This window comes from Xenopus tropicalis, chromosome 1, assembly GCF_000004195.4.
Source record: "Xenopus tropicalis strain Nigerian chromosome 1, UCB_Xtro_10.0, whole genome shotgun sequence".
Lineage (NCBI taxonomy): Eukaryota > Metazoa > Chordata > Amphibia > Anura > Pipidae > Xenopus > Xenopus tropicalis.
The window spans coordinates 215,870,233-215,895,307 of NC_030677.2; the positions used below are offsets into that span (position 1 = coordinate 215,870,233).

General features: G+C 50.3%; 1 protein-coding gene across 1 annotated transcript; it reads left to right on the forward strand.

The window, feature by feature from the left end:
- Positions 1–1,246: 1,246 nt before the first annotated feature.
- Positions 1,247–25,040, forward strand: gba2 (glucosidase, beta (bile acid) 2). Its single transcript, XM_031906849.1, is given in 17 exon segments — positions 1,247–1,335; positions 4,875–5,133; positions 7,154–7,385; positions 9,301–9,540; positions 10,677–10,779; positions 11,001–11,095; positions 11,097–11,158; positions 14,010–14,135; positions 14,335–14,519; positions 15,096–15,200; positions 16,128–16,235; positions 16,737–16,888; positions 18,368–18,474; positions 18,582–18,724; positions 22,038–22,153; positions 22,900–23,091; positions 23,456–25,040. Coding segments are annotated over 16 exon segments (2,358 nt in total). The 5' UTR covers positions 1,247–1,335; positions 4,875–4,957; the 3' UTR covers positions 23,672–25,040.
- Positions 25,041–25,075: the final 35 nt, after the last annotated feature.

The window sequence follows — 25,075 nt, forward strand, 5'->3', positions numbered from 1 at the left end:
GACCCAGAGGGGCAGACTGCTGAGAGAGACCCAGAGGGACAGACTGCTGAGAGAGACCCAGAGGGACAGACTGCTGAGAGAGACCCAGAGGGACAGACTGCTGAGAGAGACCCAGAGGGACAGACTCCTGAGAGAGACCCAGAGGGACAGACTCCTGAGAGAGACCCAGAGGGACAGACTCCTGAGAGAGACCCAGAGGGACAGACTCCTGAGAGAGACCCAGAGGGACAGACTCCTGAGAGAGACCCAGAGGGACAGACTGCTGAGAGAGACCCAGAGGGACAGACTGCTGTGAGAGTCTCAGAGGGGGAGGCTGCTGAGAGAGACCCAGAGGGACAGACTGCTGAGAGAGACCCAGAGGGACAGACTGCTGAGAGAGACCCAGAGGGACAGACTGCTGTGAGAGTTTCAGAGGGGGAGGCTGCTGAGAGAGACCCAGAAGGACAGACTGCTGAGAGAGACCCAGAGGGGCAGGCTGCTGTGAGAGACCCAGAGGGGCAGGCTGCTGTGAGAGACCCAGAGGGGCAGACTGCTGTGAGAGACCCAGAGGGACAGGCTGCTGTGAGAGTCTCAGAGGGACAGACTGCTGTGAGAGACCCAGAGGGACAGACTGCTGTGAGAGACCCAGAGGGACAGACTGCTGTGAGAGTCTCAGAGGGGGAGGCTGTCTTGGAGAGAGTGCTTGAGAGAGAGTCAGATGAAAAGGCTCCCTGGGAGAGACACAGTCTGAGAGATACAAAAAGGGACCGGCTGCCTTGGAGAAAAAAATAACTCTGAGAAAGACCCTAAGGGACAGGCTGCCTGAGAGAGACAGTCTGAAGTCAGGACCTAAGTAATAACAAACTGGGAGAGACTGAAAGACATGCTGCCTGGAAGAGAGACAGTCTGCTTGGGTGACATAGTCAAGAGGTCAAATCCCAGTAGAGTGTAAGAAAAGCATCCAACAGAACAACTTCTGGACTTAAAGGGAAAGAGACAATTGCCTGAGAAAGGGACTAAGAGGGACAGACTGGGAGAGAGTGCAGTCTCAAAAGGGCTGAGGGGAGACAGACAAAAGGGCCGAGGGCCTTTGAGAAAGGCTGAATGTCTGCAGGAATCTGAGACTGACCTTGCTGGTTACAAAACAAGAGAGACAATCTGATTGTGTTTGTTAAATAGAAAGAGACAGCTGGAAGACTGGACTGGGAACCTGACTGCCAATGGGAGAACAGAACATGCACACATAGAGGAACACAGAAAGAGCCGTTGCTTACTGAAGAGGCCATAGTGCCAACAGTGTGTTACAGAGACTGTAAAAGAGACTGCTGGGATAGATTCATGGATAACTAAGGCAGGGTAGGTGGTGCCACGAGATGCAGGGAGGCAAAATGTTTGGTAGGTCCAGGGGCTGAGGTCTCTTTAGAGCACATGATGAGACATACACAGTAACAGTCAGACAGTTCATCTCCAGAGACAGCACTTGCCTGTGGTGCCAAAGAGACTGCTCTAAGCAACAGTTTGGCATTTGTAAAAAGCAAGTTGGATAAGTCAAAGAGATGGGAGACTGGTATGGGTGGGCACAGGGAGCGAGAAGTTGGTGTATGTGTTGTGCACCTGTATGGGCGTATAGACTGGGCTAAACCAGAGGGCAGGGATGCCAGCACAGGGGGGTATAGAGAGGGCAACAGTTACAATTTGGTATAGGTGAGAAAAGAGGAGTAAAAAATATTCAGCGAGAGCTAATGTGGCAAAAGTGGGCATAGTTGTAAATGGATTCAGAGAGAAGCTGGTATAGGTGGGCACCGAGTTGTAATGCATTTAGAGACAAGCTGGTATAAGTGGGCACAGAGTGAGTAAAGAACTCAGAGATAAGCTGGTATAGGTGGGCACAGAGTGGGTAAAGTACTGAGAGAAGCTGGTATAGGTGGGCACAGAGTTGTACTGCATTTAGAGAGAAGCTGGTATAAGTGGGCACAGAGTGAGTAAAGTACTCAGAGATAAGCTGGTATAGGTGGGCACAGAGTGAGTAAACTACTCAGAGATAAGCTGGTATAGGTGGGCACAGAGTGGGTAAAGTACTGAGAGAGAAGCTGGTATAGGTGGGCACAGAGTGGGTAAAGTACTGAGAGAGAAGCTGGTATAGGTGGGCACAGAGTGGGTAAAGTAATGAGAGAGAAGCTTGTATAGATGCACAGAGTGTGGTAAAGTACTGAGGAAGCAGCTGGTATAGGTGGGTACACAGTGGGTAAAGTACTGAGAGGAAGAAGCTGGTATAGGTGGGCACAGAGTGGGTAAAGTACTGAGAGAGAAGCTGGTATAGGTGGGCACAGAGTGAGTAAACTACTCAGAGATAAGCTGGTATAGGTGGGCACAGAGTGGGTAAAGTACTGAGAGAGAAGCTGGTATAGGTGGGCACAGAGTGGGTAAAGTACTGAGAGAGAAGCTGGTATAGGTGGGCACAGAGTGGGTAAAGTAATGAGAGAGAAGCTTGTATAGATGGGCACAGAGTGGGTAAAGTACTGAGGAAGCAGCTGGTATAGGTGGGTACACAGTGGGTAAAGTACTGAGAGGAAGAAGCTGGTATAGGTGGGCACAGAGTGGGTAAAGTACTGAGAGAGAAGCTGGTATAGGTGGGCACAGAGTGGGTAAAGTACTGAGAGAAGCTGGTATAGGTGGGCACAGAGTGGGTAAAGTAATGAGAGAGAAGCTTGTATAGATGGGCACAGAGTGGGTAAAGTACTGAGGAAGCAGCTGGTAGAGGTGGGTACAGAGTGGGTAAAGTAATGAGGAAGCAGCTGGTATAGGTGGGCACAGAGTGGGTTAAAGTACTGAGGAAGCAGCTCGTATAGGTGGGTACAGAGTGGGTAAAGTATTGAGAGGAAGAAGCTGGTATAGGTGGGCACAGAGTGGGTAAAGTACTGAGAGAGAAGCTGGTATAGGTGGGCACAGAGTGGGTAAAGTACTGAGAGAGAAGCTGGTATAGGTGGGCACAGAGTGGGTAAAGTACTGAGAGAAGCTGGTATAGGTGGGCACAGAGTGGGTAAAGTACTGAGAGAGAAGCTGGTATAGGTGGGCACAGAGTGGGTAAAGTACTGAGAGAAGCTGGTATAGGTGGGCACAGAGTGGGTAAAGTACTGAGAGAAGCTGGTATAGGTGGGCACAGAGTGGGTAAAGTACTGAGAGAAGCTGGTATAGGTGGGCACAGAGTGGGTAAAGTACTGAGAGAGAAGCTGGAATAGGTGGGCACAGAGTAGGTAAAGTACTCAGAGAAGCTGGTATAGGTGGGCACAAAGGGACTGGTATACATACACAGAGAGGACTGTACAGGTGGGCACAGGGTGGGTAAAGTACTGAGAGGAAGAAGCTGGTACAGGTGGGCACAAAGTGACTGGTATACATACACAGAGAGGACTGTACAGGTGGGCACAAAGGGACTGGTATACATACACAGAGAGGGCTGTACAGGTGGGCACAGAGTGGGTAAAGTACTGATAGGAAAAAGCTGGTACAGGTGGGCACAAAGGGACTGGTATACATACACAGAGAGGGCTGTACAGGTGGGCACAAAGGGATTGGTATACATACACAGAGAGGGCTGTACAGGTGGGCACAAAGAGACTGGTATACATACACAGAGAGGACTGTACAGGTGGGCACAAAGGGACTGATATACAAACACAGAGAGGGCTGTACAGGTGGGCACAAAGGGACTGGTATACATACACAGAGAGGGCTGTACAGGTGGGCACAAAGGGACTGGTATACATACACAGAGAGGGCTGTACAGGTGGGCACAAAGGGACTGGTATACATACACAGAGAGGGCTGTACAGGTGGGCACAAAGGGACTGGTATACATACACAGAGAGGGCTGTACAGGTGGGCACAAAGGGATTGGTATACATACACAGAGAGGGCTGTATAGGTGGGCACAAAGGGACTGGTATACATACACAGAGAGGGCTGTACAGGTGGGCACCAAAGGCTGGTATACATACACAGAGAGGGCTGTATAGGTGGGCACAAAGGGACTGGTATACATACACAGAGAGGGCTGTACAGGTGGGCACAAAGGGACTGGTATACATACACAGAGAGGGCTGTATAGTGGGCCACAAGGGCTGGTATACATACACAGAGAGGGCTGTACAGGTGGGCACAAAGGGACTGGTATACATACACAGAGAGGCCTGTACAGGTGGGCACAAAGGGACTGGTATACATACACAGAGACTGCTGTACAGGTGGGCACAAAGGGATGGTATACATACACAGAGAGGGCTGTACAGGTGGGCACAAAGGGACTGGTATACATACACAGAGAGGGCTGTACAGGTGGGCACAAAGGGACTGGTATACATACACAGAGAGGGCTGTACAGGTGGCACCAAGGGATTGGTATACATACACAGAGAGGGCTGTATAGGTGGGCACAAAGGGACTGGTATACATACACAGAAGGGGCTGTATAGGTGGGCACAAAGGGACTGGTATACATACACAGAGAGGGCTGTACAGGTGGCAACAAAGGGATTGGTATACATACACAGAGAGGGCTTACAGGTGGGCACAAAGGGACTGGTATACATACACAGAGACGGCTGTACAGGTGGGCACAAAGGGACTGGTATACATACACAGAGAGGGCTGTACAGGTGGGCACAAAGGGACTGGTATACATACACAGAGAGGGCTGTACAGGTGGGCACAAGAGGGCTCCCAGACTGGCACACCCAGTAGAAGCTGTACAGAGGCACGTAGGGCAGAGAGCATGATGGGTAGCTAATTGGGGTGAGTAGCAGGAATGGAGGCCAGTGAGCAGCCCCATAGCTATGTGTGAGTGAGCTCCGTATAAACGCTCAGCTACTCATTAACCCTGTGATCTTTGCTCCCAGGAATTCAGGAGGGACCGTGTCAGGCGAGGCCACGGCATAAACACCGGCACCACAGCTCACTGTTACCTGGGATCATACTCAGGATGGAGGGAACTGCTAAACTGATGGAGGGCTACCTGGGCAAGGCGGAGGGCCATGGGGTCCCGGCCCACGGATGGAGGATCTGCCTGGCACATGAATTTGAAGAGAAGAGAAAACCCTTCCAGCTGGCAAATGTATCCCCTTGCCAAATGATTACCCACCTCCCCATGGGCATCAGGTAAGGGAATGTGAGCCAATCATACACTGTATGTAATAGATATATTATCTGTATATAGGCGCCATCTTATCTGTATATAGGCGCCATCTTATCTGTATATAGGCGCCATCTTATCTGTATATAGGCGCCATCTTATCTGTATATAGGCGCCATCTTATCTGTATATAGGCGCCATCTTATCTGTATATAGGCACCATCTTATCTGTATATAGGCGCCATCTTATCTGTATATAGGCGCCATCTTATCTGTATATAGGCGCCATCTTATCTGTATATAGGCCAAATGATTACCCACCTCCCCATAGGCATCAGGTAAGGGAATGTGAGCCAATCATACACTGTATGTAATAGATATATTATCTGTATATAGGGGCCGTCTTATCTGTATATAGGGGCCAACTTATCTGTGTATAGGGGCCATCTTATCTGTATATAGGGGCCGTCTTATCTGTATATAGGGGCCATCTTATCTGTATATAGGGGCCGTCTTATCTGTATATAGGCGCCGTCTTATCTGTATATAGGGGCCGTCTTATCTGTATATAGGGGCCGTCTTATCTGTATATAGGCGCCGTCTTATCTGTATATAGGGGCAATCTTATCTGTATATAGGGGCCGTCTTATCTGTATATAGGGGCCGTCTTATCTGTATATAGGGGCAATCTTATCTGTATATAGGGGCCGTCTTATCTGTATATAGGGGCCGTCTTATCTGTATATAGGGGCCGTCTTATCTGTATATAGGGGCCGTCTTATCTGTATATAGGGTACATAGGGGGTACATTATCCCTTATAATACATGAGTGATACTCAGAGTTCCCTGTATAACTCAGCCTGCAGCCTTGTGCCTTTATATGGGGGGCACAGAACCCCTCAGTGACTGCTAATATCCTTATCATTTACAGTAGGGGGTACAGTATCCCTTATAATACATGAGTGATACTCAGAGTTCCCTGTATAACTCAGCCTGCAGCCTTGTGCCTTTATATGGGGGGCACAGAGCCCCTCAGTGACTGCTAATATCCTTATCATTTACAGTAGGGGGTACAGTATCCCTTATAATACATGAGTGATACTCAGAGTTCCCTGTATAACTCAGCCTGCAGCCTTGTGCCTTTATATGGGGGGCACAGAACCCCTCAGTGACTGCTAATATCCTTACCAGTTACAGTAGGGGGTACATTATCCCTTATAATACATGAGTGATACTCAGAGTTCCCTGTATAACTCAGCCTGCAGCCTTGTGCCTTTATATGGGCACAGAACCCCTCAGTGACTGCTAATATCCTTATCATTTACAGATAGGGGTACAGTATCCCTTATAATACATGAGGGATACTCAGAGTTCCCTGTATAACTCAGCCTGCAGCCTTGTGCCTTTATATGGGCACAGAACCCCTCAGTGACTGCTAATATCCTTATCATTTACAGTAGGGGGTACATTATCCCTTATAATACATGAGTGATACTCAGAGTTCCCTGTATAACTCAGCCTGCAGCCTTGTGCCTTTATATGGGGGGCACAGAACCCCTCAGTGACTGCTAATATCCTTATCATTTACAGTAGGGGGTACATTATCCCTTATAATACATGAGTGATACTCAGAGTTCCATGTAAATACATATAACGGGGGGGGGGGGGTACTGTATGGGACAATTAATACACAACACAGTGGCCTGACTATATTATACATTGATAAGAGACATTGAGGTCGGAGCAGTAATTAGACAGGCAGAGAGCTGACATGGAGGGAATGGACAGAAACGAGGATGCTCGTTGGGATGGGTCTCGTACTGACCAATCAGTGACTTCCAGGACAGTTGCTTCCTGGTCCTGGTTTGGAAATTTGGTTTGAATGTGAATTCCACCAGAATCCCATGATTATTGGGGCACTAGGGGGCGCTGTTTTATTGGAGGCTTTGGAATGGGTTTCCTCATTATCACTCATGGTAGGAATCAATATTAATACCAGTAGGCTCCAATTGGATCCTCTCACAGCACCAGTCTCTTCTCCCACAGGTACCTCCTCTGGTGGTGCAGGAAGACCTACATGGACAGGAAGGCCCCGTTTATCGACATGCTCAACTCCATCCCGCTGCGGCAGATTTATGGTATGTCCATGCATTTCTGCTTGGGGGCTGCAGGGCAATGTGATGGACCTGGAACTATGTCTGCACATTCTGAAGCCCAAATGGGCCTTGTGTTGGGAAGCTGGCATCACAAAAATGGTACCATCAAACAATGTCACCTGGCGTAGCCTTCGTGTCTGCTCCATGGAGTTTCCCTGTTTGCCTTGTGTATCTCACTGGGGGTAGTTTATCAACACTGGGAAAATTTGCCCATGGGCAGTAACCCATGGCAACCATTTAAATTGTTGCATTCATTGTTCCACCTGCAGCTGGCTAAAGAATGCCAATCATTTATTGGTTGCTATGGGTAACTGCCCACAGGCAAATTTGCCTAGTGTTGATAAATGAGCCCCATTGTGCCAGTTGGTAGATATCCTATAGGGCAGGGGTCCCCAACCTTTCTTACTCGGGAGCCACAGTCAAATGTAAAAAAGACTTGAGGAACAACACAAGCACCATAAAAGTTCATGGAGGAGCCAAACAAGGGCTGTGATTGGCTATTAGGGGCCTCTATGCACCCTATCAGCTTGGGGTTGGGGAGGAACATCCAAGGGGTTGGGGAGGAACATGTTGCCCCGAGTCACTGGTTGGGGGTCACTGCGCCACTGATTGGGGGTCACTGCGCCACTGGTTGGGGATCACTGCGCTACTGGTTGGGGATCACTGCGCCACTGGTTGGTTGGGGGTCACTGCGCCACTGGTTGGTTGGGGATCACTGCGCCACTGTTGGATTCACTGCGCCACTGGTTGGTTGGGGATCACTGCGCCACTGGTTGGGGATCACTGCGCCACTGGTTGTTGGGTCCACTGTGCCACTGGTTGGTTGGGGATCACTGCGCCACTGGTTGGTTGGGGATCACTGCGCCACTGGTTGGTTGGGGTCACTGCGCCACTGGTTGGTTGCGGGTCACTGCGCCACTGGTTGGGGGTCACTGCGCCACTGATTGGTTTGGGTCACTGCGCCACTGGTTGGTTGGGGGTCACTGCGCCACTGGTTGGGGGTCACCAGGGTCGGACTGGGCCGCCGGGACACCGGGAAAAATTCCGGTGGGCCCCAGCGGCCCAGTCCGACCTTTGCCGGCGCTCCCCCTAACTGATTGTTCCTCCCCGACGCGTTCAATTTATACGCGCTCGGGGAGGACGTCAGGCAGGAGCCCTGCGGGGGGTTAGGGGGCCCCTGGGGGTAGGGGACGCGGCTGGGGCACTCAGGCCCCTCGGGGGGGAACCCCGGTGGCCTGCACCCCCAGTCATTGGCATGGCTGTCACTGGTAGTTACCGACACGTATCTCCCCTGGTGATCAGGATACAGTCTGCAGTGCCGCTCTGACTGCAGATCTTGCTAGTAGTGACATAAACCCCATTGCCACTGTAGATAGACTCTGGTGGCTAAGTCATGGCAACTGGTGCGACGAACAGCCATTGGTCCACTGCTTCCAAGTGTAGACTATCTCCAGCTGCCTGCAAAGCAGTCCACTTAGTCAAGTAAGTAGTATGCACTGAGCAGAAGGCAGGCAAGGGGACTGTCGATGCCAGGGCACTGTGTACAGCAGCAGCCTCACGTAGCCATCAGTCCCCATCACACATGCACCTAAGTGCTCACCTCTGTACGCATAGGCTGGTACTGGCCAAGCAGGCCTTTATAAGGGGATTGCCACGAACACCAAAAGACATGCAATTCTGGACACATAGATCACTGAGCAAGGGCAAAATTATGCGCAAGATTTACGCTAAGCATACTTATTGCCCCAAGCAATGCCACACAATTTATTCCTCATTCTCACTGGGTGTGAAGGAAAAAAGATGGAAATGTGTGGGGTTTTTTAGTGCTTGGTGCCCATCAGTTAGTGCTTGTTGCTGGCACATTCCCTGGCACTGCCAGATGGGTATAATGGGTGTATGTGGTGGTGTCTTATTATGCCCCTTGTGGCACAGAGGGAAGGAGTACTCTATGTAAATGCCAGGGGCAGTGCCAGGGGTAAGACAGTTGAAATGGGGGTGTGTTGGTTGGCCATATGACATGTTATATCCCACCCATAGGACTCCTCCTTGCCCCTGGCTGTCCTGGTCTGGGACATTGAGAATGGCGGCGACGAGGAGATGGAGGTGACCATCATGTTCACCCTTAGAAACGGCAGTGGGACGCGCAGTGACCGGGCCGGAAATCACTGGAATGAGCCCTTCCAGCTGCAGAAGGATGGGGAGTCCGTAAGAGGAATGCTCTTGCACCACTGCACTGCCACCAACCCCTACACCATGGGGGTCGCTGTGAGAGAAAGGGTACGGGGTTCCCTGTGGGCACTGCCGGTACTAGGCCCATACTCTCCCCGGAACTGTCTGGGCCCATAATAATAATATAATAACCCCTACACCTTGGGGGTCGCTGTGAGAGAAAGGGTACGGGGTTCCCTGTGGGCACTGCCGACTAGGCCCATACTCTCCCCGGCACTGTCTGGGCCCATAATAATAAATATAATACCCCTACACCTTGGGGGCGCTGTGAGAGAAAGGGTACGGGTTCCCTGTGGGCACTGCCAGTACTAGGCCCATACTCTCCCCGGAACTGTCTGGGCCCATAATAATAATATAATAACCCCTACACCTTGGGGGTCGCTGTGAGAGAAAGGGTACGGGGTTCCCTGTGGGCACTGCCGGTACTAGGCCCATACTCTCCCCGGCACTGTCTGGGCCCATAATAATAATAACCCCTACACCTTGGGGGTCGCTGTGAGAGAAAGGGTACGGGGTTCCCTGTGGGCACTGCCGGTACTAGGCCCATACTCTCCCCGGCACTGTCTGGGCCCATAATAATAATAATAACCCCTACACCTTGGGAGGTCGCTGTGAGAGAAAGGGTACGGCGGTTCCCTGTGGGCACTGCCCGGGTACTAGGCCCATACTCTCCCGGTACTGTCTGGGCCCATAATAATAATAATAACCCCTACACCTTGGGGGTCCGCTGTGAGAGAAAGGGTACGGGATTCCCTGTGGGCACTGCCGGTACTAGGCCCATACTCTCCCCGGCACTGTCTGGGCCAAATAATAATAATAACCCCTACACCTTGGGGGGCGCTGTGAGAGAAAGGGTACGGGGTTCCCTGTGGGCACTGCCAGTACTAGGCCCATACTCTCCCCGGCACTGTCTGGGCCCATAATAATAATAATAACCCCTACACCTTGGGGGGCGCTGTGAGAGAAAGGGTACGGGGTTCCCTGTGGGCACTGCCTGTACTAGGCCCATACTCTCCCCGGCACTGTCTGGGCCCATAATAATATAATAACCCCTACACCTTGGGGGTCGCTGTGAGAGAAAGGGTACGGGGTTCCCTGTGGGCACTGCCAGTACTGTCTGGGCCCATAATAATATAATAATAACCCCTATACCCCTAACTGTTGCCTTTTATTTGCGCTCACAGCCGGGGGTCTGTGTTTCACACTGTACCCAATTTGACCCAACTGGACTGGGGCAGGAGGTGTGGAAAGACCTGTTAGAGGACGGACGGCTGAACTCGGCACCAGGTGAGACTGAAGGAATGTCTAGCTAATTATTAGGGTGCTCACTGGGGGGGTCAGTATTGCACCCCTCGCCTCTGTATTACTTCCCACTGGCCTTACTTACAGGACCTATCCCCTGTACCCCCTGTATCCTCTGTACCCCTGTATCCCCTGTACCCCTGTATCCTCTGTACCCCTGTATCCCCGTACCCTCTTACCAGTGCTGTCCCTCACCAATATTATAGGTCCCAGCCCCCCAACGGCCAAGGGAAAAAAGACAGCTGCAGCAGTGGCCGCGGGGTGCTCCTTGCCCCCCAGGAGCCGAGAGACGCTGGAGTTTCTGGGGCTTGAGCTGGGACATGCCCAACATTCGCTTTGGGGCAGGACAGAGAGAGCACCACCGGTAGGTCATTTCCTATTAACCGCCACTGGGGGGGAGAAGGGGGCCTGTTGCCCCAGGTCTGATATGAGCGGCTCCTACATGAACTTTCCAGCAGGGGAATGACTGGTTATTATAGAGTCACATCGGCTGTTTGTATCTATTTACTGACTGATATGAGCGGCTCCTACATGAACTTTCCAGCAGGGGAATGACCGGTTATTATAGAGTCACATCGGCTGTTTTGATTGGGATCTATTTACTGACTGATATGAGCGGCTCCTACATGAACTTTCCAGCAGGGGAATGACTGGTTATTATAGAGTCACATCGGCTGTTTGTATGGGATCTATTTACTGACTGATATGAGCGGCTCCTACATGAACTTTCCAGCAGGGGAATGACTGGTTATTATAGAGTCACATCGGCTGTTTGTATTGGGATCTATTTACTGACTGATATGAGCGGCTCCTACATGAACTTTCCAGCAGGGGAATTACATTACATTAACATTTATTTATAAAGCGCCAACATATTCCGCAGCGCTGTACAATAAGCGGGTTACATACATTGGACATACAGAGTAACATATAAAGCAATCCATAACCGATACAAGAGGTGAAGAGGGCCCTGCCCAAAAGAGCTTACAATCTACAAGAATGACCGGTTATTATAGAGTCACATCAGCTGTTTGTATTGGGATCTATTTACTGACTGATATGAGCGGCTCCTACATGAACTTTCCAGCAGGGGAATGACTGGTTATTATAGAGTCACATCAGCTGTTATGCTATTGGGATCTATTTACTGAATGATATGAGTGGCTCCTACATGAACTTTCCAGCAGGGAATGACTGGTTATTATAGAGTCACATCAGCTGTTTGTATTGGGATCTATTTACTGACTGATATGAGCGGCTCCTACATGAACTTTCCAGCAGGGGAATACTGGTTATTATAGAGTCACATCAGCTGTTTGTATTGGGATCTATTTACTGACTGATATGAGCGGCTCCTACATGAACTTTCCAGCAGGGGGAATGACTGGTTATTATAGAGTCACATCAGCTGTTTGTATTGGGATCTATTTACTGAATGATATGAGCGGCTCCTACATGAACTTTCCAGCAGGGGAATGACTGGTTATTATAGAGTCACATCGGCTGTTTGTATTGGGATCTATTTTACTGACATGATATGAGCGGCTCCTACATTGAACTTTCCAGCAGGGGGACAATGGACGGTTATTATAGAGTCACATCGGCTGTTTGTATTGGGATCTATTTACTGACTGATATGAGCGGCTCCTACATGAACTTTCCAGCAGGGAATGACTGGTTATTATAGAGTCACATCAGCTGTTTGTATTGGGATCTATTTACTGACTGATATGAAGCGGCTCCTACATGAACTTCCAGCAGGGGAATGACTGGTTATTATAGAGTCACATCAGCTGGTTGTATTGGGATCTATTTACTGACTGATATGAGCGGCTCCTACATGAACTTTCCAGCAGGGGAATGACTGGTTATTATAGAGTCACATCAGCTGTTGTATTGGGATCTATTTACTGACTGATATGAGCGGGCTCCTACATGAACTTTCCAGCAGGGGAATGACCGGTTATTATAGAGTCACATCAGCTGTTTGGTATGGGTCTATTTACTGAATGATATTGAGCGGCTGCCTACATGAACTTTCCAGCAGGGGAATGACGGTTATTATAGAGTCACATCAGCTGTTTGTTGGATCTATTTACTGACTGATATGAGCGGCTCCTACATGAACTTTCGCAGCAGGGGAATGACTGGTTATTATAGAGTCACATCAGCTGTTTGTTTGGGATCTATTTACTGAATGATATGAGCGGCTCCTACATGAACTTTCCAGCAGGGGAATGACGGTTATTATAGAGTCACATCAGCTGTTTGTATTGGGATCTATTTACTGACTGATATGAGCGGCTCCTACATGAACTTTCCAGCAGGGGAATGACTGGTTATTATAGAGTCACATCAGCTGTTTGTATTCTTATTATACTGAAGTGATATGAGCGGCTCCTACATGAACTTTCAGCAGGGGGAATGACCGGTTATTATAGAGTCACATCAGCTGTTTGTATTGGGATCTATTTACTGACTGATATGAGCGGCTCCGTACATGAACTTTCCAGCAGGGGAATGGACTGGTTATTATAGAGTCACATCGGCTGTTTGTATTGGGATCTATTTACTGACTGATATGAGCGGCTCCTACATGGAACTTTCCAGCAGGGAATGGACTGGTTATATAGAGTCACATCAGCTGTTTGTATTGGGATCTATTACTGACTGATATGACGGCTCCTACATGAACTTTCCAGCAGGGGAATGGACTGGTTATTATAGAGTCACATCAGCTGTTTGTATTGGGAATCTATTTACTGAATGATATGAGCGGCTCCTACATGAACTTTCCAGCAGGGGAATGACTGGTTATTATAGAGTCACATCAGCTGTTTGTATCTATTTACTGAATGATATGAGCGGCTCCTACATGGAACTTTCCAGCAGGGGAATGACTGGTTATTATAGAGTCACATCGGCTGTTTGTATTGGGATCTATTTACTGAATGATATGAGCGGCTCCTACATGAACTTTCCAGCAGGGGAATGACTGGTTATTATAGAGTCACATCGGCTGTTTGTATTGGGATCTATTTACTGAATGATATGAGCGGCTCCTACATGAACTTTCCAGCAGGGGAATGACTGGTTATTATAGAGTCACATCAGCTGTTTGTATCTATTTACTGAATGATATGAGCATCTCAAATTAAGAAAATGGTGTGGTTTCACTTTACCTTTCCACTAAAGCATTAACTCTTTATATCCAGGCGTTACACACGGTTTTTCGGTTGCCAAGGTGATGCTGCTCCAGCTCTTTGCCATTATGGACTAACGCACTTTGTTGGGTGGGAGCAGAAAATAGAGGCCTGGCAAGAACCCATCCTGCAAAATGGGTAAGAACAAGCACATCTGGGAAATGACTAGAGAATTGATGGGGGGGGCTCTTATATTTAGACTGTTTGGGAGGAGGGGCCACTAATGATCAGACTGTGGGGGGGGGGGGGGGGGGTTGGGTAAAAGGACAGAAGTCCTGCCTGATTGGTTCTGTTCCTTACTCAGCCAGGTTTATTTACCCTTTATCCGTTCTCACAGAGACCTCCCAGCTTGGTACAAATCTGCCCTCTTTAATGAGCTCTATTTCATGGCGGACGGAGGGACCGTGTGGGTGGAGGTCTCGGCTGCTGATGACGATGATAATCTGATGAGAAGAGGCTGTAAGGACCTGCCTGGCATGAAGGACGTCCTGCAGGAATACGGGCGCTTTGCTTACCTTGAAGGTGCCCACCTTGAGACTGGCATCTCTGCCCCCAGCTCTTCCCTGCACTCTCTTTCCTGCCAACATCTTCCTGTGCACCCCACACTCTCCTGCTGTCTCTCTAAGTACTGCTGCTGCCTGCCATTGTATCTCTGCGCTCTCTCTTGCTGTGTCCTCAAACTTTCTCCAAATGTTTCTGTGCACTCTCCTGCTGTCCCTGTGCACTCTCCTGCTGTCCCTGTGCACTCTCCTGCTGTCCCTGTGCACTCTCCTGCTGTCCCTGTGCACTCTCCTGCTGTCCCTGTGCACTCTCCTGCTGTCCCTGTGCTCTCTCCTGCTGTCTCTGTACATTCTCCTGCTGTCTCTGTGCACTCTCCTGCTGTCTGTACATTCTCCTGTGGTCTCTATGCACTCTCATGCTGTCTCTATGCACTCTCATGCTGTCTCTATGCGCTCTCGTGTGCTGTTCTTATTCCTCACTGTTTTTTTTGCGTGCGCTTCCAGCCTGATACTTTCCACAGATTGTCTCATGGTTTCTGGCATTTTCTGATTTGTTCTCTCTCCTTCCCACCCTCACTGGCGCCCCCTCTGGCTGCAGGGCAGGAGTACCGCATGTACAACACATATGATGTGCACTTCTACGCCTCCTTCGCTCTCATCATGCTGTGGCCCCAACTGGAAATCAGTCTTCAATATGATATGGGTGAGTGTGGTATATATGTGTGTGTGAGTGTGTCAGGGAGGCCTGTGTGTGTGTCAGGGAGGCCTGTGTGTGTGAGTGTGTCAGGCAGGCCTGTGTGTGTGAGTGTGTCAGGGAGGCCTGTGTGTGTGTCAGGGAGGCCTGTGTGTGTGAGTGTGTCAGGCAGGCCTGTGTGTGTGAGTGTGTCAGGGAGGCCTGTGTTGTGTCAGGGAGGCCTGTGGTGTGTCAGGGAGGCCTGTGTGTGTGAGTGTGTCAGGGAGGCCTGTGTGTGTGTCAGGAGGCCTGTGTCCTGTGTGAGTGGTGTCAGGGAGGCCTGTGTGTTTGACATGAGTGTCAGGGAGGCCTGTGTGTGTGTGAGTGTGTCAGGGATGCCTGTGTGTGTGAGTGTGTCAGGGAGGCCTGTGTGTTTGACATGAGTGTCAGGGATGCCTGTGTGTGTGAGTGTGTCAGGGAGGCCTGTGTGTTTGACATGAGTGTCAGGGAGGCCTGTGTGTGTGTGAGTGTGTCAGGGATGCCTGTGTGTGTGAGTGTGTCAGGGAGGCCTGTGTGTTTGACATGAGTGTCAGGGATGCCTGTGTGTGTGAGTATGTCAGGGAGGCCTGTGTGTTTGACATGAGTGTCAGGGATGCCTGTGTGTGTGAGTGTGTCAGGGAGGCCTGTGTGTTTGACATGAGTGTCAGGGAGGCCTGTGTGTGTGACAGAGTGTCAGGGAGGCCTGTGTGTGTGACATGAGAGTGTCAGGATAGGTAAATGGAGTGTTGCTGGGTATGTAATTGTGTGTGACTGATTCAGACTGTGGGTGTGTAATATACGATTGTGCCTGGGGTTGAGTTGTGCATCTGGGCTGTGGCGTGGGTAACACGAGTGTGCGCAGCGTGACTGTCACATTATACACAGCAGTTTATCTCACTCTCTCCTCTGCCTTCCCAGCTGCCTCGGTGCTGCAGGAGGACCCTGAGCTGCGGAAATATCTCATGAGCGGAACTGTAGCTCCTGTAAAGTCACGGAGTGTTGTTCCACATGATGTTGGGGATCCAGGTATTTGCACCTCCCTCTCTGCAGGGAGGTACCAGGGGTACCCAGGGCACAAATAAGCACTCACCCCAAATCCCCCCCCTAACTGGCCTTCAGGCTGGGCCCCCTTAGCCCATAACAAGGTTACAGAAATATAGAAACATTGGGGTAACAGTCACCCCGCTATAGTTCCAGGGGTACCCAGGGCACAAATAAGCACTCACCCCAAATCCCCCCCTAACTGGCCTTCAGGCTGGGCCCCCTTAGCCCATAACAAGGTTACAGATATATAGAAATATTGGGGTAACAGTCACCCCGCTATAGTTCCAGGGGTACCCAGGGCACAAATAAGCACTCACCCCAAATCCCCCCCTAACTGGCCTTCAGGCTGGGCCCCCTTAGCCCATAACAAGGTTACAGATATATAGAAACATTGGGGTAACAATCACCCCGCTATAGTTCCAGGGGTACCCAGGGCACAAATAAGCACTCACCCCAAATCTCCCCCTATCTCTCCCATGTCAGATGATGAGCCCTGGCAGAAGCTTAACGCCTATCTGATCCATGACACGGCCAACTGGAAGGACTTAAATCTCAAATTTGTGCTCCAAGTGTATCGGGACTATCACATTACTAAGGACACTACCTACCTGAGGGACATGTGGTCTGTGTGCCAGGTATGGGTCACATGACTAGAAGCCGCCTCCTTCCTGATGTCACAGCAGTACCGCTTCTTAGTATTATTACTCCCCACTTTCCCACTCTCTCTCGCTGTTATTTGTTGTAGCGCCCCCTATCTTGGAGGTACAGAGTTATTACCCTCCCTGAGCACTTTACTCTGTAGGATGTAATGGGTGGTAGCTCCCCCTAGCTGAGAGGTTCATGAAGGTTGTTATGGGCAGTAGCGCCCACCAGCCCCATAGAGGTACAGTATTATTACAGTGGCCCCTTAGTGGTACAGTATTATTACAGTGGCCCCTTAGTGGTACAGTATTATTACAGTGGCCCCTTAGTGGTACATTATTATTATTACAGTGGCCCCTTAGTGGTACTGTATTATTACAGTGGCCCCTTAGTGGTACAGTATTACAGTGGCCCCTTAGTGGTACAGTATTATTACAGTGGCCCCTTAGTGGTACAGTATTATTACAGTGGCCCCTTAGTGGTACAGTATTATTACAGTGGCCCCTTAGTGGTACAGTATTACAGTGGCCCCTTAGTGGTACAGTATTGTTACAGTGGCCCCTTAGTGCGTACAGTATTATTACAGTGCCCCTTAGTGGTACAGTATTACAGTGGCGCCCTTAGTATTATTACAGTGGCCCTAGTGGTACAGTATTATTACAGTGGCCCCTTAGTGGTACAGTATTATTACAGTGGCCCCTTAGTGGTACAGTATTACAGTGGCCCTTAGTGGTACAGTATTATTACAGTGGCCCCTTAGTGGTACAGTATTATTACAGTTGGCCCTTAGTGGTACAGTATTACAGTGGCCCCTTAGTGGTACAGTATTGTTACAGTGGCCCCTTAGTGGTACAGTATTACAGTGGCCCCTTAGTGGTAATGTATTATTACAGTGGCCCCTTAGTGGTACAGTATTACAGTGGCCCCTTAGTGGTACAGTATTACAGTGGCCCCTTAGTGGTACAGTATTATTACAGTGGCCCCTTAGTGGTACAGTATTATTACAGTGGCCCCTTAGTGGTACATTTTATTATTACAGTGGCCCCTTAGTGGTACTGTATTATTACAGTGGCCCCTTAGTGGTACAGTATTACAGTGGCCCCTTAGTGGTACAGTATTATTACAGTTTACGTGGCCCCTTAGTGGTACAGTATTATTACAGTGGCCCCTTAGTGGTACAGTATTATTACAGTGGCCCCTTAGTGGTACAGTATTATTACAGTGGCCCCTTAGTGGTACAGTATTACAGTGGCCCCTTAGTGGTACAGTATTGTTACAGTGGCCCCTTAGTGGTACAGTATTACAGTGGCCCCTTAGTGGTAATGTATTATTACAGTGGCCCCTTAGTGGTACAGTATTACAGTGGCCCCTTAGTGGTACAGTATTACAGTGGCCCCTTAGTGGTTCAGTATTATTACAGTGGCCCCTTAGTGGTTCAGTATTATTACAGTGGCCCCTCTCTTGCCCTGCAGACTGTAATGGAGACATCGCTGAAGTTTGATGAAGATGGCGATGGGCTGATTGAGAATTCCGGCTTTGCTGATCAGACCTATGATGATTGGGTGATGACGGGCCCCAGGTGAGCAAAGAGTTAATGAATCCCCCCCCATGGGGAATATAAAGGATATGGGATATAGGCAAGCCAATGGGCCGCCCAGGGTTCCTGACTCTCTCTCTGTACCCCAGTTCATACTGCGGGGGGCTGTGGTTGGCGGCTGTGTGTATGATGTGCAAGATGGCGGAGGTACTGGGGGACGGCGCCGCGCAGGAGAAGTTCACTGACATCCTACACAGGGGCAAGGCGGCATTTGAGAAGCTTCTGTGGAATGGTAAGTACTTGGCACTGACTGGCGGCTGTAAGTGTCAGATTTACATGATCCGTAAGAACTTAACAGCTAACAGTCCATTGGCTCTGTTGTGCCACATGACTCCTAGGTCTAAACTTAGAGAAAAGGATCTAGTGTGTGCTCCTTTCCTGGGTGCCCCGGCAGCGGGCAGTTAGTCTGGGCAAATGCCACTCAATGTCTGTGGTGTATATAAAGCATCGTAAGCTTTGTGCTGTATATTACATACATACATAGCTACATACATATATACATACCTACATACATATATACATACCTACATACATATATAATATACAGTTGGGTCAATTGCCTATGGGACCAAACTGTAAATTATATCCTTATAAACGGTGCTTAGTGATGTCACCAGTTATAATTGGCGCTTAGTGATGTCATTTCTGTCACATGATTCACTGAAACTTGTATATTATAATAAATAAAGTACCCCCTATTGTTACATATAAGGATATTAGAAGTCACCTGTGACCTGACCTGTATGAAAGCGCTTGTACCTTTATATGGTCATGGAACTCCTCCGTGACTTGTAATATCCTTATATGTAACAATAGGGGGTACTTTATTCACTATATACAGTGGCTTGCAAAAGTATTCAGCCCCCTTGAACTTTCCCACATTTTGTCACATTACAGCCACAAACATGAATCAATTTTATTGTAATTCCACGGGAAAGCCCAATACAAAGTGGGGTACACGGGAAAGCCCAATACAAAGTGGGGTACACGGGAAAGCCCAATACAAAGTGGGGTACACGGGAAAGCCCAATACAAAGTGGGGTACACGGGAAAGCCCAATACAAAGTGGGGTACACGTGAGAAGTGGAAGGAAAATCATACATGAGTGCAATGTGGGGTGTGCGTAATTATTCAGCCCCCCAATACTCTGTAGAACCCCCTTTTGCTGCAATTCCAGCTGCCAGGCTTTAGGGTATGTCTCTACCCGCTTTGCCCATCTACAGACTGAAATCCTTGCCCATTCTTCTTTGCAAAACAGCTCCAGCTCAGTCAGATTAGATGGCCAGCCTTTGGGAACAGCAGTTTTCAGATCTTGCCCACAGATTCCCATGGATTTAGATCTGGGCTGTGATTGGGCAGTCTAACACATGGATATGTTTAACCCATTGTTGCCCTGGCTTTATGTTTAGGGTCGTTGCCCTGCTGGAAGGGGAACCTCCGCCCCAGTCTCAAGTCTTTTGCAGACTCCAAGAGGTTTTCTTCCAAGATTGCCCTGTATTTGGCTCCATCCATCTTCCCATCAACTCTGAGCAGCTTCCCTGTCCCTGCTGAAGCCCCCCCAGAGCATGATGCTGCCCCCCCATATGTGACAGTGGGGATGGGGGGGTCAGAGTGATGTGCAGGGTTAGTTTCCGCCACACATAGAGTTTTGCATTTTGGCCAAAAAGTTCCATTTTGGTCTCATCTGACCAGAGCCCCTTCTCCCACATGTTTGCTGCCCCCCCCACCTGGCTTGTGGCAAACTGCAAACGGGACTTCTTATGGTTTTTCTGTTAACAATGGCTTTCTTCTTGCCCCTCTCCCATAAAGGCCAACTTTGTGCAGTGCCCGACTAATAGTTGCCTATGGACAGATTCCCCCCCTGAGCTGTAGATCCCTGCAGCCCCCCCAGAGTCACCATGGGCCCCTTGGCTGCATTTCTGATCAGCGCTTGTTGGGCCTGTGAGTTTAGGGGGGGGCCGTGCCTGGGTAGGGTTACAGTTGTGCCATACTCCTGCCATTTCTGAAATGATCGGTGGAACAGGGCTCCGTGGGATGTTCAAGGCTTTGGGAATCTGTTTGTAGCCTAAGCCTGCTTTATATTTCTCAATAACTTTATCCCTGACCTGTCTGGTGGGTTCTTTGGGCTTCATGGTGTTGTTGCTCCCAATATTCCCTTAGCAACCTCTGAGGCCGTCACAGAGCAGCTGTATTTGTACTGACATTAGATTACACACAGGGGCACTCTATTTAGTCATTAGCACTCATCAGGCAATGTCTATGGGCAACTGACTGCACTCAGACCCAAGGGGGCTGAATAATTACGCACACCCCACTTTGCACTTATTTATTTGTAACAAATGTTTGGAATCATGTATGATTTTCCTTCCACTTCTCACGTGTACCCCACTTTGTATTGGGCTTTCCCGTGTACCCCACTTTGTATTGGTCTCTCCCGTGTACCCCACTTTGTATTGGTCTCTCCCGTGTACCCCACTTTGTATTGGTCTCTCCCGTGTACCCCACTTTGTATTGGTCTTTCACGTGTACCCCACTTTGTATTGGGCTTTCCCGTGTACCCCACTTTGTATTGGGCTTTCCCGTGTACCCCACTTTGTATTGGGCTTTCCCGTGTACCCCACTTTGTATTGGGCTTTCCCGTGTACCCCACTTTGTATTGGGCTTTCCCGTGTACCCCACTTTGTATTGGTCTCTCCCGTGTACCCCACTTTGTATTGGTCTCTCCCGTGTACCCCACTTTGTATTGGGCTTTCCCGTGTACCCCACTTTGTATTGGTCTCTCCCGTGTACCCCACTTTGTATTGGGCTTTCCCGTGTACCCCACTTTGTATTGGGCTTTCCCGTGTACCCCACTTTGTATTGGTCTCTCCCGTGTACCCCACTTTGTATTGGTCTCTCCCGTGTACCCCACTTTGTATTGGTCTCTCCCGTGTACCCCACTTTGTATTGGTCTCTCCCGTGTACCCCACTTTGTATTGGGCTTTCCCGTGTACCCCACTTTGTATTGGGCTTTCACGTGTACCCCACTTTGTATTGGGCTTTCCCGGGGAATTCCAATAAAATGGATTCATGTTTGTGGCTGTAATGTGACAAAATGTGGAAAAGTTCAAGGGGGCTGAATACTTTTGCAAGTCACTGTATATAACATATCTACGCCAGTATAACTCCTGTATCGTACATGGCCAGTGTGAGGTGACGTATCAGTGACACTGAGTAAGGATATACGCTGCCCGACTGTCGCTTGGCCAAGGAAGCTGTAGGATATACGCTGCCCGACTGTCGCTTGGCCAAGGAAGCTGTAGGATATACGCTGACCGACTGTCAGTTGGCCAAGGAAGCTGTAGGATATAAGCTGCCCGACTGTCGCTTGGCCAAGGAAGCTGTAGGATATACGCTGCCCGACTGTCGCTTGGCCAAGGAAGCTGTAGGATATACGCTGACCGACTGTCAGTTGGCCAAGGAAGCTGTAGGATATAAGCTGCCCAACTGTCGCTTGGCCAAGGAAGCTGTTAGCAAATAGAAGGTGCCACTTTCTCTCTCCGCAGGTAAATATTACAATTTCGACTGCGGGGACCAGCCCTACTCTAACAGTGTGATGGTGGATCAGTGCGCTGGGAACTGGTTCCTTCGGGCCTGCGGCCTGGGTGCTGGGGAAAGTGAGGTAAGTGGTGCCAAGCCCAACAGGTCCGGCAGGTTGGTCCATCACTTGCACTTGTCCAACCAGTTTGGCTTCTGATTTACTGTTCTGATTGGGACTCGGCCAATGGAAACAGGTTGCTCAGCTGAGTCAGGCTGCCAGTGTCACATGGGTAGTGCCAGGTTCCATGTGTGCCACGTGCTGGCAACTGCACCAACGGCCCAATTGCCCCTCCCCATTCAATATCAGCTCAATAAATAGACCTTGTGCTGTTAATTGTCTTTATAGCAATATAAATATACATGGTATTGCATCATGTGACCCAGTGACAGTTTTACATCACGTGACTCACTGACAGTTTTACATCACGTGACTCAGTGACGATATTGCATCATGTGACCCAGTGACGGTTTTACATCACGTGCTTCAGTGACGGTTTTACATCACGTGACTCAGTGACGGTATTGCATCATGTGACCCATTGACGGTTTTACATCACGTGACCCAGTGACGGTTTTACATCACATGACTCAGTGACAGTATTATTCTATCATGTGACCCAGTGACAGTATTATTACATCATGTGACCCAGTGACAGTATTATTACATCATGTGACCCAGTGACAGTATTACATCATGTGACCCAGTGACGGTTTTACATCATGTGACTCAGTGACAGTATTATTACATCATGTGACTCAGTGACAGTATTATTGCATCATGTGACCCGGTGACAGTATTACAGGACTGGTGACATATCTGTTTTTCAGGTTTTCCCCAAAGACCATGTGGTGAGCGCTCTGAGAACCATCTTTGAGTTGAACGTGAAACAGTTTGCGGATGGGCAGATGGGGGCAGTTAATGGTATGCGCCCCGATGGCACCACCGACACATCCAGTGTTCAGTCCGATGAGGTCTGGATAGGAGTGGTCTATGGACTGGCGGCCACCATGATCCATGAGGTAAATAACAAAGGAGGGGCAGATTCAGGGTGGGCTGAGTCTAAGCTGGAGGGGCAGATTCTGGGTGGGCTGAGTCTAAGCTGGAGGGGCAGATTCTGGGCGGGTTGAGTCTAAGCTGGAGGGGCAGATTCTGGGTGGGCTGAGTCTTAAGCTGGAGGGGCAGATTCTGGGTGGGCTGAGTCTAAGCTGGAGGGGCAGATTCTGGGTGGGCTGAGTCTAAGCTGGAGGGGCAGATTCTGGGCGGGCTGAGTCTAAGCTGGAGGGGCAGATTCTGGGCGGGTGGAGTCTAAGCTGGAGGGGCAGATTCTGGGTGGGCTGAGTCTCAGGGGGCAGATAGGTTACGGGGTTCCGTTTGTATCCGCAGGGCCTGGTGCAGGAAGGTTTTGCCACGGCCGAGGGCTGTTACCGGACGGTGTGGGAGCGGCTGGGAATGTCCTTCCAGACCCCCGAGGCTTATTGTGAGAAGCAGGTGTTCCGCTCGCTGGCCTACATGCGCCCCCTCAGCATCTGGGCCATGCAGCTAGCGCTGGGCAACCTGCAATCTGCCCCAGAGCAGTCCAACTGCCCCAAGGGGAAGTGACCCCGCGCCCAACGGCTGTCGTACAAGTGCCCCCTGTGTTGGGGGCGGGTATAGCACATGCTGGGGGGAGGGGGGCGCCTTGGGGCGTTTAATCTTCCGGTTGGAATTACTTGAAACTTCTTGGCTTCTCCCCAAATCTGCGAGTGAGAAAGTTCCCCCCACAATCCCCCTGTGCTGGACAATCTATTGTACCCCCCTCCCAACATGCTGTACTTGGTATCTACCTCACTGTGGGACTGGCACCCCGACCCTGGAGCCCCAACCCACTGGCAGCGGCCCCCAGCGTTGCTCCATCATCCCCTGCAGAACATCACGGCGCCGCTCCATCATCCCCCGCAGAACATCATGGCACTGCTCCATCATCCCCCGCAGAACATCACGGCGCCGCTCCATCATCCCCCGCAGAACATCACGGCAGCGCTCCATCATCCCCCGCAGAACATCATGGCACTGCTCCATCATCCCCCGCAGAACATCACGGCAGCGCTCCATCATCCCCCGCAGAACATCACGCAGCGCTCCATCATCCCCCGCAGAACATCACGGCAGCGCTCCATCATCCCCCGCAGAACATCATGGCACTGCTCCATCATCCCCCGCAGAACATCATGGCACTGCTCCATCATCCCCCGCAGAACATCACGGCGCCGCTCCATCATCCCCCGCAGAACATCACGGCAGCGCTCCATCATCCCCTGCAGAACATCACGGCGCCGCTCCATCATCCCCCGCAGAACATCACGGCGCCGCTCCATCATCCCCCGCAGAACATCACGGCGCCGCTCCATCATCCCCCGCAGAACATCACGGCGCCGCTCCATCATCCCCTGCAGAACATCACGGCGCCGCTCCATCATCCCCAGCAGAACATCACGGCGCCGCTCCATCATCCCCTGCAGAACATCACGGCGCCGCTCCATCATCCCCTGCAGAACATCACGGCGCCGCTCCATCATCCCCTGCAGAACATCACGGCGCCGCTCCATCATCCCCTGCAGAACAGCACGGCGCCGCTCCATCATCCCCCCCAGAACATCACGGCGCCGCTCCATCATCCCCTGCAGAACATCACGGCGCCGCTCCATCATCCCCTGCAGAACAGCACGGCGCCGCTCCATCATCCCCCGCAGAACACCACGGCGCCACTCTGTTCCGTGCCCCAGATTTGGGTCTGTCAGAGAGGATTGGGGCCCATCCCATGGGTATCACGGGGCAGTTCTGGCCCAAATGTCTTGCCTATACCTCCAGTGTCCCTGTTCTACATATTCTCTTGGGAGGCAAAAGTACAAATGAAGCTGAGCAGCACCCAATCAGCTCTCAGCATTTTCAGTTAATGGCCAATGAATGTAAATCTGCTGCTGATTCAGTATAAACGTCTCCCCATCATGGTCCGATCCCTCGGCA